The 18,707-nt window shown below is 35.4% G+C and overlaps 1 protein-coding gene across 1 annotated transcript in view; it reads right to left on the bottom strand.

Annotated features, from left to right (window-relative positions):
- Positions 1–18,707, bottom strand: part of TMPRSS15 (transmembrane serine protease 15) — a 122,487-nt gene that overhangs the window by 33,471 nt on the left and 70,309 nt on the right. Inside the window, 3 exon segments of the mRNA XM_043593821.1 lie at positions 2,894–3,026; positions 4,794–4,904; positions 16,739–16,879. Of these exon segments, the coding sequence (XP_043449756.1) occupies positions 2,894–3,026; positions 4,794–4,904; positions 16,739–16,879 (385 nt within the window).

Below are 18,707 nucleotides of genomic sequence, written 5' to 3'. Positions count from 1 at the left end.
GATTACCTGACTCATTTCTGAAGAAAGCAAGTGCCTGACCTTCATCAAAAATATTGTATCTAAGGCAATGGGATGTACTATTTGCTTTATACACACTAAAAAGTCTAGTTCTTTGTCCCTGTCTCCTGCTGGAAGGGCTGTGATTCATAGGAAATGAGGTCAGTGAACTAGACAGTAAAATCTGGCTGGGAGAAAAACATGTAAATAGATAGTATACAGTTGTGTGGAATTGGCTGTCATCCACTCAGCTCAAGCCATTTTCTAGAAAGCCTTCCTTGACATTCCCAAATTGAGTGGTTCTCTAATAGCATATTGCATTTATCACGTTATATTGTCATTATCTACTTACGTGTCGATCCCCAACATATCTGAAGTAAAAACCATGTTTTACTCATCCATGGAACAGACACAACATTGTTGCTAATGCTTCAATTTCTGATCCAGGAGTAATTAAAATAATACATTTATATTAACAACTGTTAAAAAGTAATAAGATATATGTTCCCTTTCCAACACATTCTCTCGTGCAATTGCAGGAATCAGTATTGTGCTATCCCTCAACATATTTCACTTAATTTTTAAAAACTTCTGTCAAAGAGGATGTTGATCCTTTGGTCTTTGTAAATGATTCATCTTGAACCCATATATCTCCCCGGAAACTATTTTAGTTAAGATTCACAACCAGAATGAAAACACACTCCTGTGTCTATAACCATATAATGATGCTTGGCTAGATGGTGAATTGGAACACAAGCTCCTGTGTATTGAGAGCTCCATCATCTAGATCATTTGGATTTGTCATTTGTGGAAATAAGGTCAAGTTACCAATCTCCTTAGCTTAATCTTTACTAAATTCCTGAGTCTATAAAAGTGTTCCTAAGAATTACTGACAACTTCAGTAGTGACAGCAAACAACTTCTTCGGGCCTCACCTGTATGAACTCACTGTTGAACTAAAATCGGAATTAAAGTAGGAATCTGGAATCAATGCCACTTACCCAGTGCTTTACTTGAAGTGGGAATAAATCAACAACTGTCAGTTTCAGTGTTCTGTTGAGTCTTCATCAAAAAACATTATTCCCTCTACAGCCTACCCTCCTCCAAAACCCCCTATGTCTCAAAGCCTCCCATTTTGAAAAAGTTTTTGTTAGAATACAGGCTATGATGTATTATAAAAACGATAATATATATAAAGTACAGGAAGCTTCTGATTAATGCACATAAATCAAATTGATGATTATTTACATAATGGGCGACAAATCACATCCTCCCTTTGCTTGTTATAGGAATTGTCTTCCTGATGAGGCTGACATCACTTGAATGAGGCTTGAAACTGGGGAGTTCACAATCTTAATGACAGCATTTTAGGAGGTAAAGGGAGTTGAAAACTCTCAATTCAAACGGCAAGAAATTATGGGGTGTATCTGATACCCTGAGTAGGACCTCACACATTTTCCTATGGTAAAATCTCGCTATGTGGTGGTTAGGTGCTAGCCTGGCATTAGTATACAATGTAACTCTCCCAGTCAACTAGAAATGAAACAGCTCTTACAGATTACACCAAGACCTAATCACTCATTAATGTTATTCTTGTGGAAAATATGTCTTGGGCTAAAAAAATAAACATTTTGAAATAAATTTTGAAAACCTGTGTATCACATGAAGACTATATGATTATTAATCAACTAAGAAGGAGTCCCCTTATAAAGAAAGCACTCAATTACTTTTGATTTTGAGGAGCAAGGAATAGCTGGGATAATTGCCAAATGCTGAGGGTATGTGTGGATGTGGACTTAAATTATTTTTAATTTTATACAAAATTCCCCAGTTCAGGACAGAATAAAATGATAATCAGTTATAGTTGGGCAACTTTGGGCATTTAGATAGGTAGGTATTTCTATATTTATATGCACACATATATTTATATATAATGAATAATTTATTACTTCAAATGTTTATTTAGTACCTATATTTGGAGACAATGATAAGTTTGGGTGTTAGCAATGAAGTAATGGATAAAATAGGCATACTTCCTACATTTAGACTTTATAGTTCAATATGATAAAACAAAGTGGTAAATATAGTGCTACCAATGACCAAATAACCATGTGTAATCTAAAATGGTTAAATCTCCCAAATTGTGATTTGGTAAATCACAAATACCAGTGGATCACAATGCTGAATTAGAGTCGACTATACAACTAAAAAGAAGCAAATTATTGCTACTGTTCCTTTCTATTTTAAACCTCATTACATTTGAGATTACAGGAAGGTAAAAAATGAAATTGTATATTTGATGCAACATGTTATGACAAACTGAAAGTATAATAAATTTTAGTTGAGTCATTGATATGGAATTATCATTTGCACTACAATTCTTGAAAAAGTCTTGAAATTTTGCATGTCTTTTCTCACAATAATTATACTGTTACAGATTTTCCAAAGGAACTATTGTAGAAATAGTTATAGCTATTTGCTATAGAAAGATATAGCAAAAACATGTTCTCTAGGGACCTTTGTGATTAGTTATATATATTATGATATAGCATAAAATAGAATATTTTATTTTCTTAAAAATTATAGTCTATACAAATTTAATGACATGAGAAATGCTCATGTGTAAGTATGCTACAAAACAGAATAGTATAATATTTTGTATGATTTTATAATACAGTATTTCTATATACTTATATTTATATCCTATTTATAAAAAGGATGTTAAGTGGTTATTTTTGAGGATAGCATTAATCAAGATTTTTATTTTCTTCTTTTTGCTAACATGTATTTTCTAAATTCATAACTTCCATAAATTTTAAATGTCTTAATAAACCCAGTTTCATACCAATAAGAAAGTTCGAGACTTGCTTAAAACAGAGCTGTGTAGAATTACTTACCCTAATCCCAGCAACTGACAGACATCATTTGAAATCTGTGTGGTCCAATTGTCAGCACAAGCTTTATGCCATGTGCTCAGGATTCTGAACTGCACCAAACCATTGTTGTTCCTGGTGCCATTGAAAAGACGCACTAAAGAAATTAGATCACACACAGGGTCATTTTGACCTAAGTTGTTAAAAGTAAACGATGGGTTGTAAACTACATGTGCAATGTTCTTAATGTTTAGAGTTTAAAGATTGTAATTTTTTTTTTTTTAAATTTTTTTTTCAACGTTTATTTATTTTTCGGACAGAGAGAGACAGAGCATGAACGGGGGAGGGGCAGAGAGAGAGGGAGACACAGAATCGGAAACAGGCTCCAGGCTCTGAGCCATCAGCCCAGAGCCCGACGCGGGGCTCGAACTCGCGGACCGCGAGATCGTGACCTGGCTGAAGTCGGACGCTTAACCGACTGCGCCACCCAGGCGCCCCAAAAGATTGTAATTTTTTTAAAGAGTGTGTTAGAGGGCGCCTGGGTGTCTCAGTCCATTGAGCGTCCGATGTAAGCTCAGGTAACGATCTCACAGTTCTAAGCTGGATCCGTGTGTAGGGCTCTCTGCTGTCAGTGCAGGGATTGCTTCAAATCCTCTGTCCCCCCACTCCCGCTCTGTCCCTCCCCCACTCACGTGCACTCTCTCTCTCTCTCTCTCAAAAATGAATAAACATTTAAAAAAGAGGATGTTAGAGAGCTTAAGTTGAAAAATATAAATTTGATAGACTTTACATTGCTCTTTTCATATAACTACAAAAATGAAAAAGGCAGAGAGATATGAAAGTTTAGTGCATATCAAAATAGAAAATAAATGGAAAATAATATTTATTGTGAGGAGTATGTCTCACAAGCTTGGTCTCTAAAACAAGGAAAATTCAAGTTCATAGGCACTTTTTTTCCTACTTCTTTCTCTAGAGGCTATTTTCTTTGGCCTTGTTCTTATGCTATTTGGTTTCCATCTCTTCCCCACCATCTTACAAGCATTTTGGATACAGTATAGATGCTATTAGTAGCTAGGTAGGGACTGGGCCAAGCTAAGCTAGTTTATCAAACAGGTAAAACATCAGAAACAATAGTTTTACCCACAATGGGTAAATTTCATGTTATTGTTTACATTTTTCCCCCTATTCTGAGAAAAGCAAGAGCATTGTTAGAATTAGACAGACTTAGGTTGAAAATGCAACTCTAGCCCCTACTATGTATGTGATCTTTGACAACCACTTAACTTCTCCAAACCCGTTTTCTCATGGCTAAAAAGAGCTAATTCTTCTTCTGTTAAGATTGTTTTGCAGCAATCAGATATAGTGCATGGCATGTAATAAGCAGCACTAAGTATCTGCTTAGAAATAAAAGCAAGATATAGTGAAAGTGGCCACAACTCATTATAGAGGTTCGGAAGCAGATGAGACTAAAGACTCAACTAAGCAGGAGGAGAAGTAGATACTGAAGAACCAAGAATGCAAAGGAGAAAGTGTAACATAGTCAGTTATAAGTAAACATGAGGGTGCCTCCATATGCAGGCAAAGGAGTATCATAGTCAATATGGGCGGTGCTAGAGGGCCTGGTGTGGGCCATTGTCTCCCAGTACTACTTTATGTTTCCTACCTGAATATGGGTTGTCCTAGACTTAAAGTTACTAAATGTAGTCAAATTTAAATAAATAAACTAACAATAAACAGGGGTCTGCTTGTTAATTTTTCTCCTAACCAGAGTGGCATCCAAGGTGCGGAAGTCACAAGGGGAATGATGATACACAAAAGGAACAAAACACGTCCTGATAAATACATTTCTGATCTTTCTTTTACATTTGGAGGATCCAAGTGTAGAGGCTAAAGTGATGAGTGTTTTCTTAAAATCAAAACATACCGCAATGTGCTTCATCTGAGCCATCCTTACAGTGTAGATGACCGTCACAGAGATTCACCAGTGGAATACATTCTCCATTCTTACACTGAAAATGGTCTTCCTTGCAGGGCTCTATGGGGAAAGAATATTAACATATAGGATAAAAAGGTGACAAATAGATGATCCTGTAATATCCATCCCATTTCTGCCTCTTTACACATCAACCTTTTACTACAGTGCATTGTTGACCTCGATCTAATATCAAGTGAGACTATATACACTTAGTTGCTCAGAACGCCTCCACAATAGTAGTGTCAAAGCCAGAGATGTGGCTTGAGGAAAGGGTGGATAAAACCTTAGACATCTTCTTTATTTTTGTTTTAATTTTTCTTAATACTTCTTTATTTTTGAAAGAGAGAGAGAGAGAGAGAGACAGACAGACAGACAGACAGAATGTGAGCAGGGGAGGAGCAGTGAGAGAGAGGGAGGCACGGAGTCTGAAGCAGGCTCCAGGCTCTGAGCTGTCAGCACAGAGCCCGACACGGGGCTCGAACTCACAAACTGTGCGATCATGACCTGAGCTGAAGTCAGACACTTAACCAACTGAGCCACCCAGGCACCCCTAGGCATCTTCTTTACAGCAGAGCACAGAGCAGTTCCAAGGGATGGCTGAGAAGTCTAGGATATACCCCTCCCTCATAAACTCCGTTAGTTTCTCTTCAATAAACTCCTCCACCTCATATAAATATTCAAGCCTCAACCTTTGGAATGTTACACGAGCATAGAAGATCTGTTGATTTCGCCCTCCAAATGATACATCCAAACCTACGTGATTTAAAAAATGTGTGGGGTGCCTGGGTGGCTCAGTAGGTTAAGCATCTGACTTCAGGTCAGGTCACAATCTCACGGTCTGTGAGTTTGAGCCCTGCGTCGGGCTCTGGGCTGATGGCTCAGAGCCTGGAGCCTGCTTCCAATTCTGTGTCTTCCTTCTCTCTGCCCCTCGCCCGTTCATGCTCTGTCTCTCTCTGTCTCAAAAATAAATAAACGTTAAAAAAAATTTTGTTTTAAATGTGAAAGTTGCCTTTTGGTGGGACCAAAGTTGGATGAGGCTGGAAACTGAGTTCAATTAAATCATGAGTCAGGTGGGGAAAAGTAGTCACAAAGACATGGAAACTCTGCAATAACAGTCGTTTGAAAGGAACTTAAAGATGGGGCCCCAAACAAGTAAATCAGCATTGGAATTGGGAGAATATAATTGGCATGTGAAGAAATAGAAGGAAAATGAAGAAACTGGACAGGGAAGAAACTGAATGGATCTGCAGGCAGTTGGTGGTTTCCAGGATTTGGGTCATGCAAAAAAAGGCCAACCGGAAATATTGTTTGAAGAAAGTGGTGCTGCTGTTTCCTGGACCTGTTTGTTTGATCTTACAGGGTTTTGCCCTGGGCGACTCCTCACGTCACAGGGAGAGAGGGGTTTGCTCCCTCAATGTTTTGTAGTTATGGTTTAGGAGGGATAGCTACATGGCAGTACTAGGACCCTGTTGAGGCCACATGGGATTTGACTTCCCTGAGAAGGGAGATATATAGTGGCTGGGTATGGAGAGGCTTAATGTTTCTTCCCCTACAATGTGTATGGATAAGCATAATGGGGAAGCAAAAGCACTTGATAAAATCAAGGAAGAGGGAAACCTGTATTTTGAAAGCTATTATGAATATTAATTATAAATGATTATATTATTTTCAAGGAGCCATAATTCATGTTAAAGTAGGTTCAAAACTGAATTGTACTAATCTCCGTAGAGACTTTTTCAATTTATGATGACCACATGTAATAGTACTTGAAAGGAATCATTCCTGTTGTTTTAGAATCTAGGTTGTAGCCCCAAATCTGAGAGTACTGATAAATATTGTTACACTCTAAATAGAAGTACTAAATATATCCATACTACACTTAACTAAAAAATAGATCAAAATTGGTCTAGCAACTATCAACACCCATCACCTATTTCCAGCTCTATTTTTATATAAAAGAAGATTAAAGTTTTTTTTCTAAAAGAAGACTGTGTAATGTCCTTGAAGAAGAGTGGGAGAAGGGAATATGGTGCCATCCAGCGCACCAGCTGAGGAATGCTCCAAGGCAACCATTCATATTGAGTTGACTTAAAGGGAGAAGGCCATCCTATCACTTTCAACCTGAAATTTTTTCAGCCTAAAGAATCACAAGGGCCAGTGCTTCCATGGGATTAACGCAGGGACTTTCAGATTTTTTTTTTCCAACAGATGTGTGTTTCTGTGTGCTTGTGTGTGTGTAACTGAACACAATTATTTTGTTCTATTCTATTCTAAATTTTATTCTATTCCATTTTATTCCGTTCCATAATAAGAAATGTTTATTGAAACCAAATAAATCGATTTCATGATCCACTTTTTGAAAACAATCAGACTAAACTGAAGTATAGTGAATGACTTCACAGAAGACTGTGACTTTAGTTTCTTAAGGTTTGTGGGCATATAACTGTATAATTAAAGACCTGTGTTCTCTTCCTATGTAATGAATTCAAAGTCAGAAAGTTAGGCTGGATCATCTCTTGATGGTAATTAGGGGCCAGGAGAGAGAGTGGCAGTGGAAAGAACCTACATTTTCTCCATGCGAGAAAAGTGTGTAAGGTTTTTTTTTTTTTTTTAATCAGTGGACCCTGGACAATGTAATGGAGGGACAGCTGCCTTACAGGACAAGCAGGCTCAACACAAAGAAGTGGAGTGATGGAATCTGAGGTGGGTTAGGAGCTCAACAGGGCTAGAGATTGGCTAGGAAGAGTACCACCCATACCTACAGTGCAGTAGGCCTGGGGAAGGGGGGTGGGAGAGGAATGCTCCAAAGAACTCACAGTTCTGTTCTACAAAAGAGCTAGCTAGCATTTGGCCAGGAGCCACTGTAGGCCAAAAGAAAAATACAGTGATGGTAGATTTTTCTTGCTTGCCTTTCCTCTGATGCTACAGCTATAGGAAAATGGAAGGGAAAGAAAGTGAAAAATGAGTCAAAGGCAATATTTCTACCTCCTCTACCTTAAGTTATTAGGTTAGGTTATTAGTTTACAGAGTTGGGAGGTAAAAGAAACTTTGAACTAGATGATATTAAAGTTTGGATGCTGTATTTGACAGTACATCTTAATATCTAAAAGTGAATCTTAATTAACCAGTTAAGAAAATTTAACACCTAAAATAACTGGAAAAGTGAAGAGATCTGTCTGAAATATCCAGGGGCCAAAAGAGAGATTTGAAATAAAGTAGGTGGAGAAAAAGAAAACGTTTTCTGTTTACACTCTTGTTAAATCCATTCTTTAAATTGAATATACAATTTACTAGCTACAATATCTATATGCTTTGTTTGTTCATCTTTACATGCCCAGGGCTTGATCCAGTGCCTGGCACATCTGATAAAATGAATTAATTTATGTCAAATGAGTGATATGCCTCAAAGATCAGTATGAACCTCAGTAATAGAGTTGACACAATATAAAGCAATCTTTAAAAGTACAATTTAAAAAATACATTTTTAAATTGGGCAGTTGATCTTCTAATGGTAACTCTATTGAAATGTAAAATAGGAATTGATTCCATGAATTACCAAGATAAAATATACTTGTTTGTTTTTGAATGGTGGCTAAAACATAAGCTCTGGAATCTTATGACCTTGGTTTGATCCGCAGTGTAGCTATTTTCTTTATGTTTATTTTTAACCTTGAGCAAATAAGTTAATCTTTCTGAACCTTAGTTTCTTTGACTGTCCAATGGGAATAAACAATATTATGTCTTAGGTATGTTATGAGATTCAGTTAAAAAAAAAAGAAATTTAGTATACCAATATGAATATATTGAATGCTCAAGGAATAATATTAACAGCAAAAAGAGTAACACTTAGAAAGCATCCCTTTCACTAACTTTCAGATAACCATATAAACAACAAGAAATCATACCTACTCTCTTTCTCTGGGTATCTTAAAACAACAATTGGAGCTGTTTGTACTTTGTTTTGAACTTTGAAGAATTCTATACTTTGCAACCCAAATCTAAGTTACATTAATAAGAAATATTTTAAGGAAGACATGGCTGGTCTAGTTGTTTCTGTAAATCTTTACCCCATGAGAGAAGTACGTTACATTTATCAACCATAATACTATTAAGGATGTTCTTGTAAATGTAATTATCAATTTGTTTCACAAACACGTATTTTTTAACCAGATTAGTGACATGATAAATGGGTGAAGACAATTATATATTCTACAAGCAAGCGTTAATATTTTAACTGACTTTATATTTTATCTCTCTACTATTGATTTTCTTTTACAGAGCAGGAAGGCTTAAAACTATGTATACATGTGTTTGTATTTGTATATTCTATTTTAACTCTATGCTTTGATACATATTATATTTATTTAAAAAGTTGATAGCCTAATTACATATCCCTTATTAAATACCTTAATATAGAAGGGTAGTCAGCATGAGTTATTTTAAAATTATCTCATTACTTTGTTTTCATAGCTTATTAAAATCATTATGTAAAAATTGAGTTCTCAATAGCAATAATTTATTTCACAGATAAGTTTATTGATAATTTTACTCTTTTACTAGGGTAGTCAGGCTACATTCAATTGGAAAAGCACATGTTTGCCAAATGGAAATATAAATTTCTGAATGAAAATATGAGTGAATACATGCATAGAGATCTGAAATTGTAATTTATTTTTGTGCTGTAGCCTGAAGCTGTTAGGGTTATACCCTGTGAATCCAAAAAACTAACTTCTTTCTGTAAAATGGATGCATTGAATGAAAAAATACTGAATGGGACAAAATGATGTATTGTTGCTGACCTAAGTAGAAATTATAAATTCTGAAGAAAGTTGTGAATAAAGTCTTTCAAAATTTTCCTTACATGCATGAACTGGATTCTGATTCTTTGCCACATATAACAGTTCAGCTTCATTAAGAAGTCTTTAGTCCCAAAGTGTAACTCTCTGTGGCCTCTGAAATCTTACGTCTGATCATTTTATGCCCATAGAGAGAGAGGGAAAAAGAAATATTGCTAAGAATTGAATTTTCCCATCTTCTTTTTATGAAGTCTCCAGTAGCCCTGCCTCGTTTAGTCAACATATGCTTGGCTTTAAATGGAACTGAATTGATCTCTAAGGCACATGCCACACAATCTGGGGAGGGCTCTAAACCCCTAAATGTAATCAGCTGCCGCTTCCACAGTTGCCTGATAAGCACTATTGAATTCCGAATTAAGACTCTGAGTATGAGAAAAGAGCAATAAGGGGACGTTTATGGGAGACGCATCTTAATAAATCTATATTTCATATGCTCTAGTTTAATTTACAGGGAAATGTTAAAAATAGGATAAGGAAAAGAGATACAAAAATGTGTTATACAATTGTTTTATATTTCAGTTGAATGCATTGGAAGGTGCCCTTAAAATATCACACAAGATAAATGAAGTACATAAATGCTGAAAATTTGTGATATCCCTTTCATACTCCTTTCTAAAATGATCACCAAAGCAGGGCACCATATAAACAGATAAGTGTGCTCGAGCTCTCTTTCCATTATCAGCTTGATTATCTTCCACTGCCAATTCCCTGTTTCTATAATTGCCTTTCAGTCTTTTGGTGTAAAAATCTCTCTGGGAGACTGTGCTGATGACGATTCATTCACTCCATTTTCTACTCCCCAACAGCATCTGTCCTGTGTCCAGGAGGGATGAGAAATCACATTCCCAGCGTATTCACCACACAGTGATGGTCATGGAAGATTCCATTCTAGCAACGATTGGGAATTCTCTCTAAATGATTTATTTCTTAAATATCATAATCACAGTAACTGAAATCTAGTGAATGGGCAACTATGAATAACCCCTTCACCAAAAACTTGGTATCTGTTTTGTGTTGAAAGTAACAGATTGTGCTCTTTAGGCTTTTATCTTGAATAGGATTACTTGTAATATTTTTCAAAATCCTAGGTGTTATATTTATCTCATTATACAAATCTAATAAAAACCAGTAACTAATATTGTTGTTGGAAGAGATTTGTTGCCATATTCCTTTTCATAATCTATTCTCTTCCCACTTTTCTCCTCTCTTAAATGTTTTTAAAAGACCTACATTTGTCTAAAATTTTGTTGCAAGATGATTTCTTTTTGCAGACGGTGGAATGCCCAATAATTATTCTAATTGTTTGGAGACATGAAAAAAAATCCATTTCCTTATTGATAGAGTTGTTAGTTATTTTATCTCATGAATTCAGTTGGTTTTACAGTTCATCTCCGTTTCTTTAAAAATATACGTTTTATTTATTTATTTATTTATTTATTTATTTATTTACTGATTTATTTTCTTTCCGTTTCTAAGAGTTTGGCTTTTTTAGATTCCACCTATGCAATATGCTGTAGTATTTGTCTTCCTCTGACTTATTTTATTTAGCACAATGCCTTCAAGGTTTATCCATGTTGTCACAAATGACAGGATTTCCTTGCTTCTCATGGATAAATAATATTCCACTGAATATGATATACCACATCACCTTTATCCATGTATCTGTAGATTGGCACTGAGGTTGTTTCTATCCTGAGGCTATCGGAAATAATGTTGCAATGAACGTGGAAGTACAGATATGTCTTTGAGATTCCGATTTCATTTCTTTTTCATTCTTACCCAAAAGTGGGAGTGCTGGATTTCATGATAGCATTTTTTTGTTCTTTTTTTTTTTTTTTTTTGGAGAGTGAGCACAGGAGAGGCAGATGAAAAGGGAGAGAGAGAATCTTAAGCAGATTCCATGTCCAGAGCCAACTCGGGGTTAGATCTTCACACACATAAGATCACGACCTGAACCGAAATCAAGAGTTGGTTGCTTCACCAAACAAGCCACCCAGGCACCCTTGGGTTATATGGTAATTCTGTTTATTTTTTTTTTTTTATTTTTTTGGAAGTTCTATTTTTAAGTTTTGGCGGAAACTTCATAATGTTTTCCACAGTGACTAAACCAATTTGCTTCTCATCAGTAGTATACAAGGGTTCCCTTTACCTCACATCCTCACCAGCACTTGGTTATTTATTATTTGTCTTTTGAATAATAGCCATTTTAAAAGGTGTGAGTTGACAACTCATTGTAGTTTGATTTGCATTGCACTGATAGTGAATGATGTTGAGCACCTTTTCATGTACCTATTGGCCATTTCTATATCATTTTTTGGAAAAAAATGTTTGTTCTGCTCTTCTCCTCTTTTTCTGAAATTCAGATTGTGTTTTTTTTTATTAAGTTTTTAATTTTAATTGCAGTATAGTCAACACACAGTGTTTTGTTAGTTCAGTGTTGTGTTAGTTTCAGGTGTACATTATAATGATTCAAAAAATATAATACTTTTTTCATAAGTTCTTTCCATGACATCATTCTTGGAAAAAATTTGGGAGGCTCTCTTCTCCAGCAGAGTAGTTATTGGGTGTTTTCTTGCACTATTTTAAGATACTTTGAAGAATTGAGCACTTAATTCTTTTGCATTCAAATATAGATGATATTGATGCTTATACATTTAATTATCCACAAATCTTAGAAATATAACCATATGGTTTTTAAGTATCATCATGAGATGAGTAATATATTGTTGAGAGTGCTGCTATAAACATTGGGGTACAAGTGCCCCTATGCATCAGTACTCCTGTATCCCTTGGGTAAATTCCTAGCAGTGCTATTGCTGGGTGATAGGGTAGGTCTATTTTTCATTTTTTGAGGAACCTCCACACTGTTTTCCAGAGTGGCTGCACCAGTTTGCATTCCCACCAACAGTGCAAGCGGGTTCCCGTTTCTCCACATCCTCTCCAGCATCTATAGTCTCCTGATTTGTTCATTTTAGCCATTCTGACCAGATGGATGAAGAAGATGTGGTTTCTATATACAATGGAATACTACTTGGCAATGAGAAAGAATGAAATCTGGCCCTTTGTAGCAACATGGATGGAACTGGAGAGTGTGATGCTAAATGAAATAAGCCATACAGAGAAAGACAGATACCATATGGTTTCACTCTTACGTGGATCCTGAGAAACTTAACAGAAACCCGTGGAGGAGGGGAAGGAAAAAAAAAGAGGTTAGAGTGGAAGAGAGCCAAAGCATAAGAGACTCTTAAAAACTGAGAACAAACTGAGGGTTGATGGGGCGGTGGGAGGGAGGGGAGGGTGGGTGATGGGTATTGAGGAGGGCACCTTATGGGATGAGCACTGGATGTTGTATGGAAACCAATTTAACAATAAACTTCATATATTGAAAAAAAAAGAAATGAGTAATATATGAGGCTGATCTGATTTTTAACACATTTGAAAAATGATTATATTTATTTTGCTTAGAAATTTGCCAAAAAATTTTCCTCTTGAATTTAAAAATGTAAATAGGAAATTTTATAATACTAATTACTGCTTATTAATATTTTACAGACAGCAGTAAGACTTTGTGATTTTTACTCATTTAATCAGATCCAAAAGTTTTTTTCCCTTTATAGCTTCCCCTATTAGTTTCAACTGGTTCTTTCCCTTTGGGAATGTTCATTATTTTTAAATTGTAGCTTGGTGTTTTTTCCTGCATCCTCATTCTAGACTTTCACATCTTTCCAACTTTTTATATATTGTTTTTGCATTCTTTTTTATTTAAAAAAATTATGTTTGTTTTTGAGAGAGAGAGAGAGAGAGAGAGAGAAAGAGAGACAGAGAGAGGGGGAGGCACAGAAACCAAAGCAGGCTCCAGGCTCTGAGCTGTCAGTACAGAGCCTGACCAAACGGCAAGTTTATTACCTCAGCTGAAGTCAGACGCTTAACTCACTGAGCCACCCAGGCACCCCTGTTTTTGTATTCTTGATCACGCTTTTATGCAGCAATTATTTGTGGAAATGTGGTTATTTTGGTGCTAGAGTATTTGAATTGGTATGCAAGCAACCAAAAAACTGTGCCTTTTACACCATTAACAAAGACTTCTAATCAAACCAGAAAAAAGAATTTGGTTGTGCTAGAGTTTAAACAGGAAATTCCTCTGCCTCAAAAAGAAATGGTTTTCCAAATATCTTAAGGGGCAACTAATTTGTAATATCATTTTTGGGGGGCAGTGTTCAGCAAGATATTAGGAGCTAAAATTAAATATTAATATTTTGTAAAAAATTACAAGTCATAATTTTAGGTATAAAAATAATGTTAAAACCATTTTCTGTCTTCTACTATTAGCTAAAGTTCTTTATTATATCATTTGCTTTCTATTAACAGTAAGAACCAATTAGGTTTTATCAATAATACACATTCAAAGTCTTTTTTACCTTAGAAGGACTAAATATTATATACCAAAATTTCCTTATCCATGTCCATTATTCATCTACACTTTAAAAGTATCATCAGAAAGTCAAACTATTAACCTAAGTTAAATCAAATGTTGGATTAAATTAAAATATTAGGTTCACTCACAAACAGAAAAAAACTGGAATAAAATACTGGCAGACAAATATAGTTACCATAGTAAAATCAATAACAACAGAATTATTAGAGAACAGAATTAGTAGCTTAATTCAAAATGATGGTCTCTTTTCATAATTTGGCTACTGTTGATAATGCTGCTATAAACATTGGACACAAATGTCCATTGATTGATGAATGGATAAAGAGGATGTGGTACACACACACACACACACACACATATACACACACTGGAATATTACTCAGCTATAAAAAAGAATGAAATCTTGCCATTTGCAGTGATGTGGATGGAGCTAGAGACTATTGTGTTAAGTGAAATAATTCAATCAGAGAAAGACAAATACTATATGATTTCACTCATATATGGAAGTTAAGAAACAAAACAAATTAACATGTGGGAAAAAAGAGAGAGAGAGGCAAACCATAAAACAGACTGTTAACTATAGAAAACAAGCTAAGGATTGCTGGAGGGGAGGTGAGTGGGGGGATGGGTTAAATAAGTGATAGGGAATAAGGAGGGCACTTGTGATGAGTACCATGTGTTGTACGTAAGTGGGGAATTACTAAATTCTACATCGGAAACTAATATTAAGTTGTATTTTAAATAAATAAATCATTGGAATTTAAATAAAAATCTGAAGCTAAACAAACAAAAAATAAGACAAAATGCTAGTCTCAAAATTGTCTTGATTAATATTTTTCAAACAGGGATATGATTCTTTACTAAGTTAGTTCCTTATTATATGTATGTATATATCATACAAATATATATGTCATAAAAATATATATTTATAAATGTATACTTACATAAATATATAATATCTATGCTATTTTCATGTCACTATATTTTCTTTTTTACTCCTCTGAAAAATAATTATAAGTATGACTTTAAAATAGTCTTAATTTATAAAATAAAAATAATTGAAATCCTGTCATTTTCTCCATTTTCTCCTTTGTCATGGACTGTATTTTAAGATAAAAATCTAATTTTCAGTAGATCTCAAACTCTTTATTCCCATCGTTTTATATTACATATTTATCATAGCTTGAAAATATTCAAATCGCCCAGCAAATATTCAATTCACTAATTGAATATTTTGATTGATGCATGTCACTGTTGCTTACAAGTCACAAGTCGCTGTGTCTAAAGCCAGTCACAAAATCCAGAAGGGCAGGTCAGTTGATTGGGCTACCACTCACTCCTACCTAAGTAGGTTGGCTAATAATTGATTCGGCTTATTTTCATGGCAGGTTGGTAGACAAGATACAGATCAACTTTGCAGTAAATCTGAAAGCATTCAACTTTCAGAGATGCAGTCAAAGGTTTAGGCCAGTTGTAAGTGGAGGAACAGATATTTGCACAGCTGGGTCTGAGATTAGATAACAAGCCAGATGAGGATCAGTGCCTTGACCCCTACCTCTTTTCTAGACATTATGGTCAAAGACAAACTGACCACAATCTCCTATGGAAAGGAAACATAGATAAAGGAAATGACATATATTCTGTGTTCCTGACATATTATCCCCTTGGAGAGGACCACAGAGTTGTGGGCGGGGGTATAAGAAAAATCACACTCCAAGAGGAGCCGCAAGTGATCACAAATTCACTATAAATTGTCAAATGCAAAGAGTTATACCATATCCTCTATCTGTGCTTATAGAGATACAGATACATGATAAGCAGGCAGGCAATTTTGTTTTGGCCTGCTGATTATGTTATGGTATAATTAAAAATGTAGGATTAGAAGATTATACATGCCAGTAATATCAGCATCAAATTCCTTCATCCTTCACAGCAGCAGCTTTACACTGGTTTGTCTTTAAGAAGTTAGTGATGTTAATTTTTTTTTTCAACGTTTATTTATTTTTGGGACAGAGAGAGACAGAGCATGAACGGGGGAGGGGCAGAGAGAGAGGGAGACACAGAATCGGAAACAGGCTCCAGGCTCTGAGCCATCAGCACAGAGCCTGACGCGGGGCTCGAACTCACGGACCGCGAGATCGTGACCTGGCTGAAGTCGGACGCTTAACCGACTGCGCCACCCAGGCCCCCCAGTGATGTTAATTTTTTAATTGGATGTTGTTGGAATCCAAACAGCTCACTTGCCTGACTCCCCGGTGTTCTCTGAAAATGCTTTTGGCAAATGACATGACAGATAATTCTCCTTCCTCATAGTCCCAAGTACCCTGCTTTTAACATTTAAAATGGCCCTCTTCAGTGAACAAAATTCACGACTCTACACCCCAGAGAAGTACAAGTAGGTCTGCTGAAAATATGGATTCTTTCTTTGAACCGACTTAAGCAGCAGTTATACAGATGTAAAGGCAGGAAGAAAATCTCTGATAAAATGAAGACAGATGAATGTATTTGAATGCAAACAATGAAGTCGTACTTCAAAATACTGTCTGGTTGTATCGTTTTGCTCCCAAAGTTACAATTCAACATGTAACCTTAAGTGCACATACCTGGAATCCCCAGGTAGTAGCCAGTAGTGAAGTTTGCTTTAAATCCCCCTTTTGCCAACAGATCGTCAGTGATGAAAAGCACAGTCATTCTACTGGTGGTTGAGAACACATCCTTTACTAGACCAGGCCCTGTGTACACAGCTGCTCCAAATGAAAACAAGATAATTATTGAGGGGATTCTTTGAATCTAGAAGAAAATAGACTCGTTTCTGTCAGTTCCACCTTCTAGATGTATGCTACATGCAGCGTAGCTTGCTTGGGAAGCGACCACATATAAATAACTATGCTTTTTTTTAGATTTTGGACACTGCTTCTAGGAAAGCCAACTTCTCTATTGATCTTTTCCACTATTGCTGTGGCTCTATAATTTAACGATGAATTATTTATATTATCTGGCTTAGCACCACTACTATTCAAAGCTCATGTTATCCCAGAAGAAATGATTATATGTCTGTTTTAAAGACCTTTAGAAAATAATGGAGATTATAGCTTCCCTTAGTAAATTTTTGTCCAAATTTATTTGGTTTTCTTTTGTGTGTGTGAGTTGAATCATTAAACTAAGCTGAAGGATTGGATTAATTAGAGACAGATAATATAAACCTAAGTTATGTTTTCAAAATGTTTCCCACTAACCCCTGGGCTATGGGGGTTTCACAAATAATGAAATACTCTCTACTACACAATAAAGACTTAAGCTAATTAAAAATACGTTCATATTATTAGATATTTTATGTATTAGAATCCCCTAAAGTGATTGTTTCAAAACAGCTTCTTGCCTAAAATTTTGAAAATTATGATTCTGGGATCCTCTGGAATTCTTATTTACCTTCCAATAATTAATGTAAATATTAAGAGGTGAAATGACAAAAAATAATTTTTCTTAGATCATAAGAACACTGAAATTTTCATTAGAGGGGCAATATAACCTAAACATGGGAAAATAACTCAAAATGTGTTCATAACTATGTATATAAAAATCAAGTTTGAAGTTCCTCAGTTCTTATTAGCACTAGCCTCCCAGCCCCACCGAGATTTTCATTGTTGATACATTCTTTGTGTGGCTCTCAAAATCTTCTAGGAAGCCTGTACATTAGAACTTTGTGGGATTTTGCTGAAGAACACTGTGTAAGCAGCAATGGATTAGTATTGCTGGGAACCCTCCCCACCACCCTGCACCTTTACTGTAGAGAAAGTTCCCTCTGGTCTTCTCCATTGGTTGCAGTGTTCATGTGATTGCACCCTGATTGCATAGTTACCTGGTCAGACTTTGTAGGAAATGATTAATATGAGTCCAAAACACAGTTAGATAAAACACTTTTACTTGTGAAGTGTGTTGTTTCATGCATTCCAGTTGACTCTATAAGCATTTTCATAATTTAATATATCACTTATCAAGAGGCACTTTCTTAAAATATTGGTAGTAGTTAAGTAAGATAATAGCTATCACATTTGACTGATAGATTTTTATTATGTTACCATATATTTTATGACCTACATACAAGAATTTCCTCTAGAATAGTACACTTTCTCCCATGTTTATTAAAAAAAATAGTAATCAATAGAAGTTAGGGAAAAATCAACTTTGATCAATATTCGAATCATTTTCAGATACTTATATAGAAGCAGCTGGTACTAGAGACACAATCAGAGTAATAATGAAATGTAAATAAAAAATCATAAAACATTTTTGCATAAAAAACACAATTTGTTCCTTTAGTTTGAAGTGAAACAAAACTGGATTTAATAGCTACTTTTGGAAATATGATGTATACATAATGCATATTAAACTGAGTAATGCATGTTTTTAGCTCTTAGTCTCCAAGTTATAATGCTCACTGTAGTGAATTAATATAGCTGGTAGAAACTACTCATGCAAAAATATTAATTCTGGTTTGCCAAGAATGCTCAAGAAGAATATTACTCTCTCATTATTGCAAACACTCTCATTTTGGAAGCTCCACATAAAATT

This window comes from Prionailurus bengalensis, chromosome C2, assembly GCF_016509475.1.
Source record: "Prionailurus bengalensis isolate Pbe53 chromosome C2, Fcat_Pben_1.1_paternal_pri, whole genome shotgun sequence".
Taxonomy (NCBI): domain Eukaryota; kingdom Metazoa; phylum Chordata; class Mammalia; order Carnivora; family Felidae; genus Prionailurus; species Prionailurus bengalensis.
Note: the sequence above shows the minus strand (reverse complement) of the source record. Positions and strands in the feature narration are given on the sequence as shown.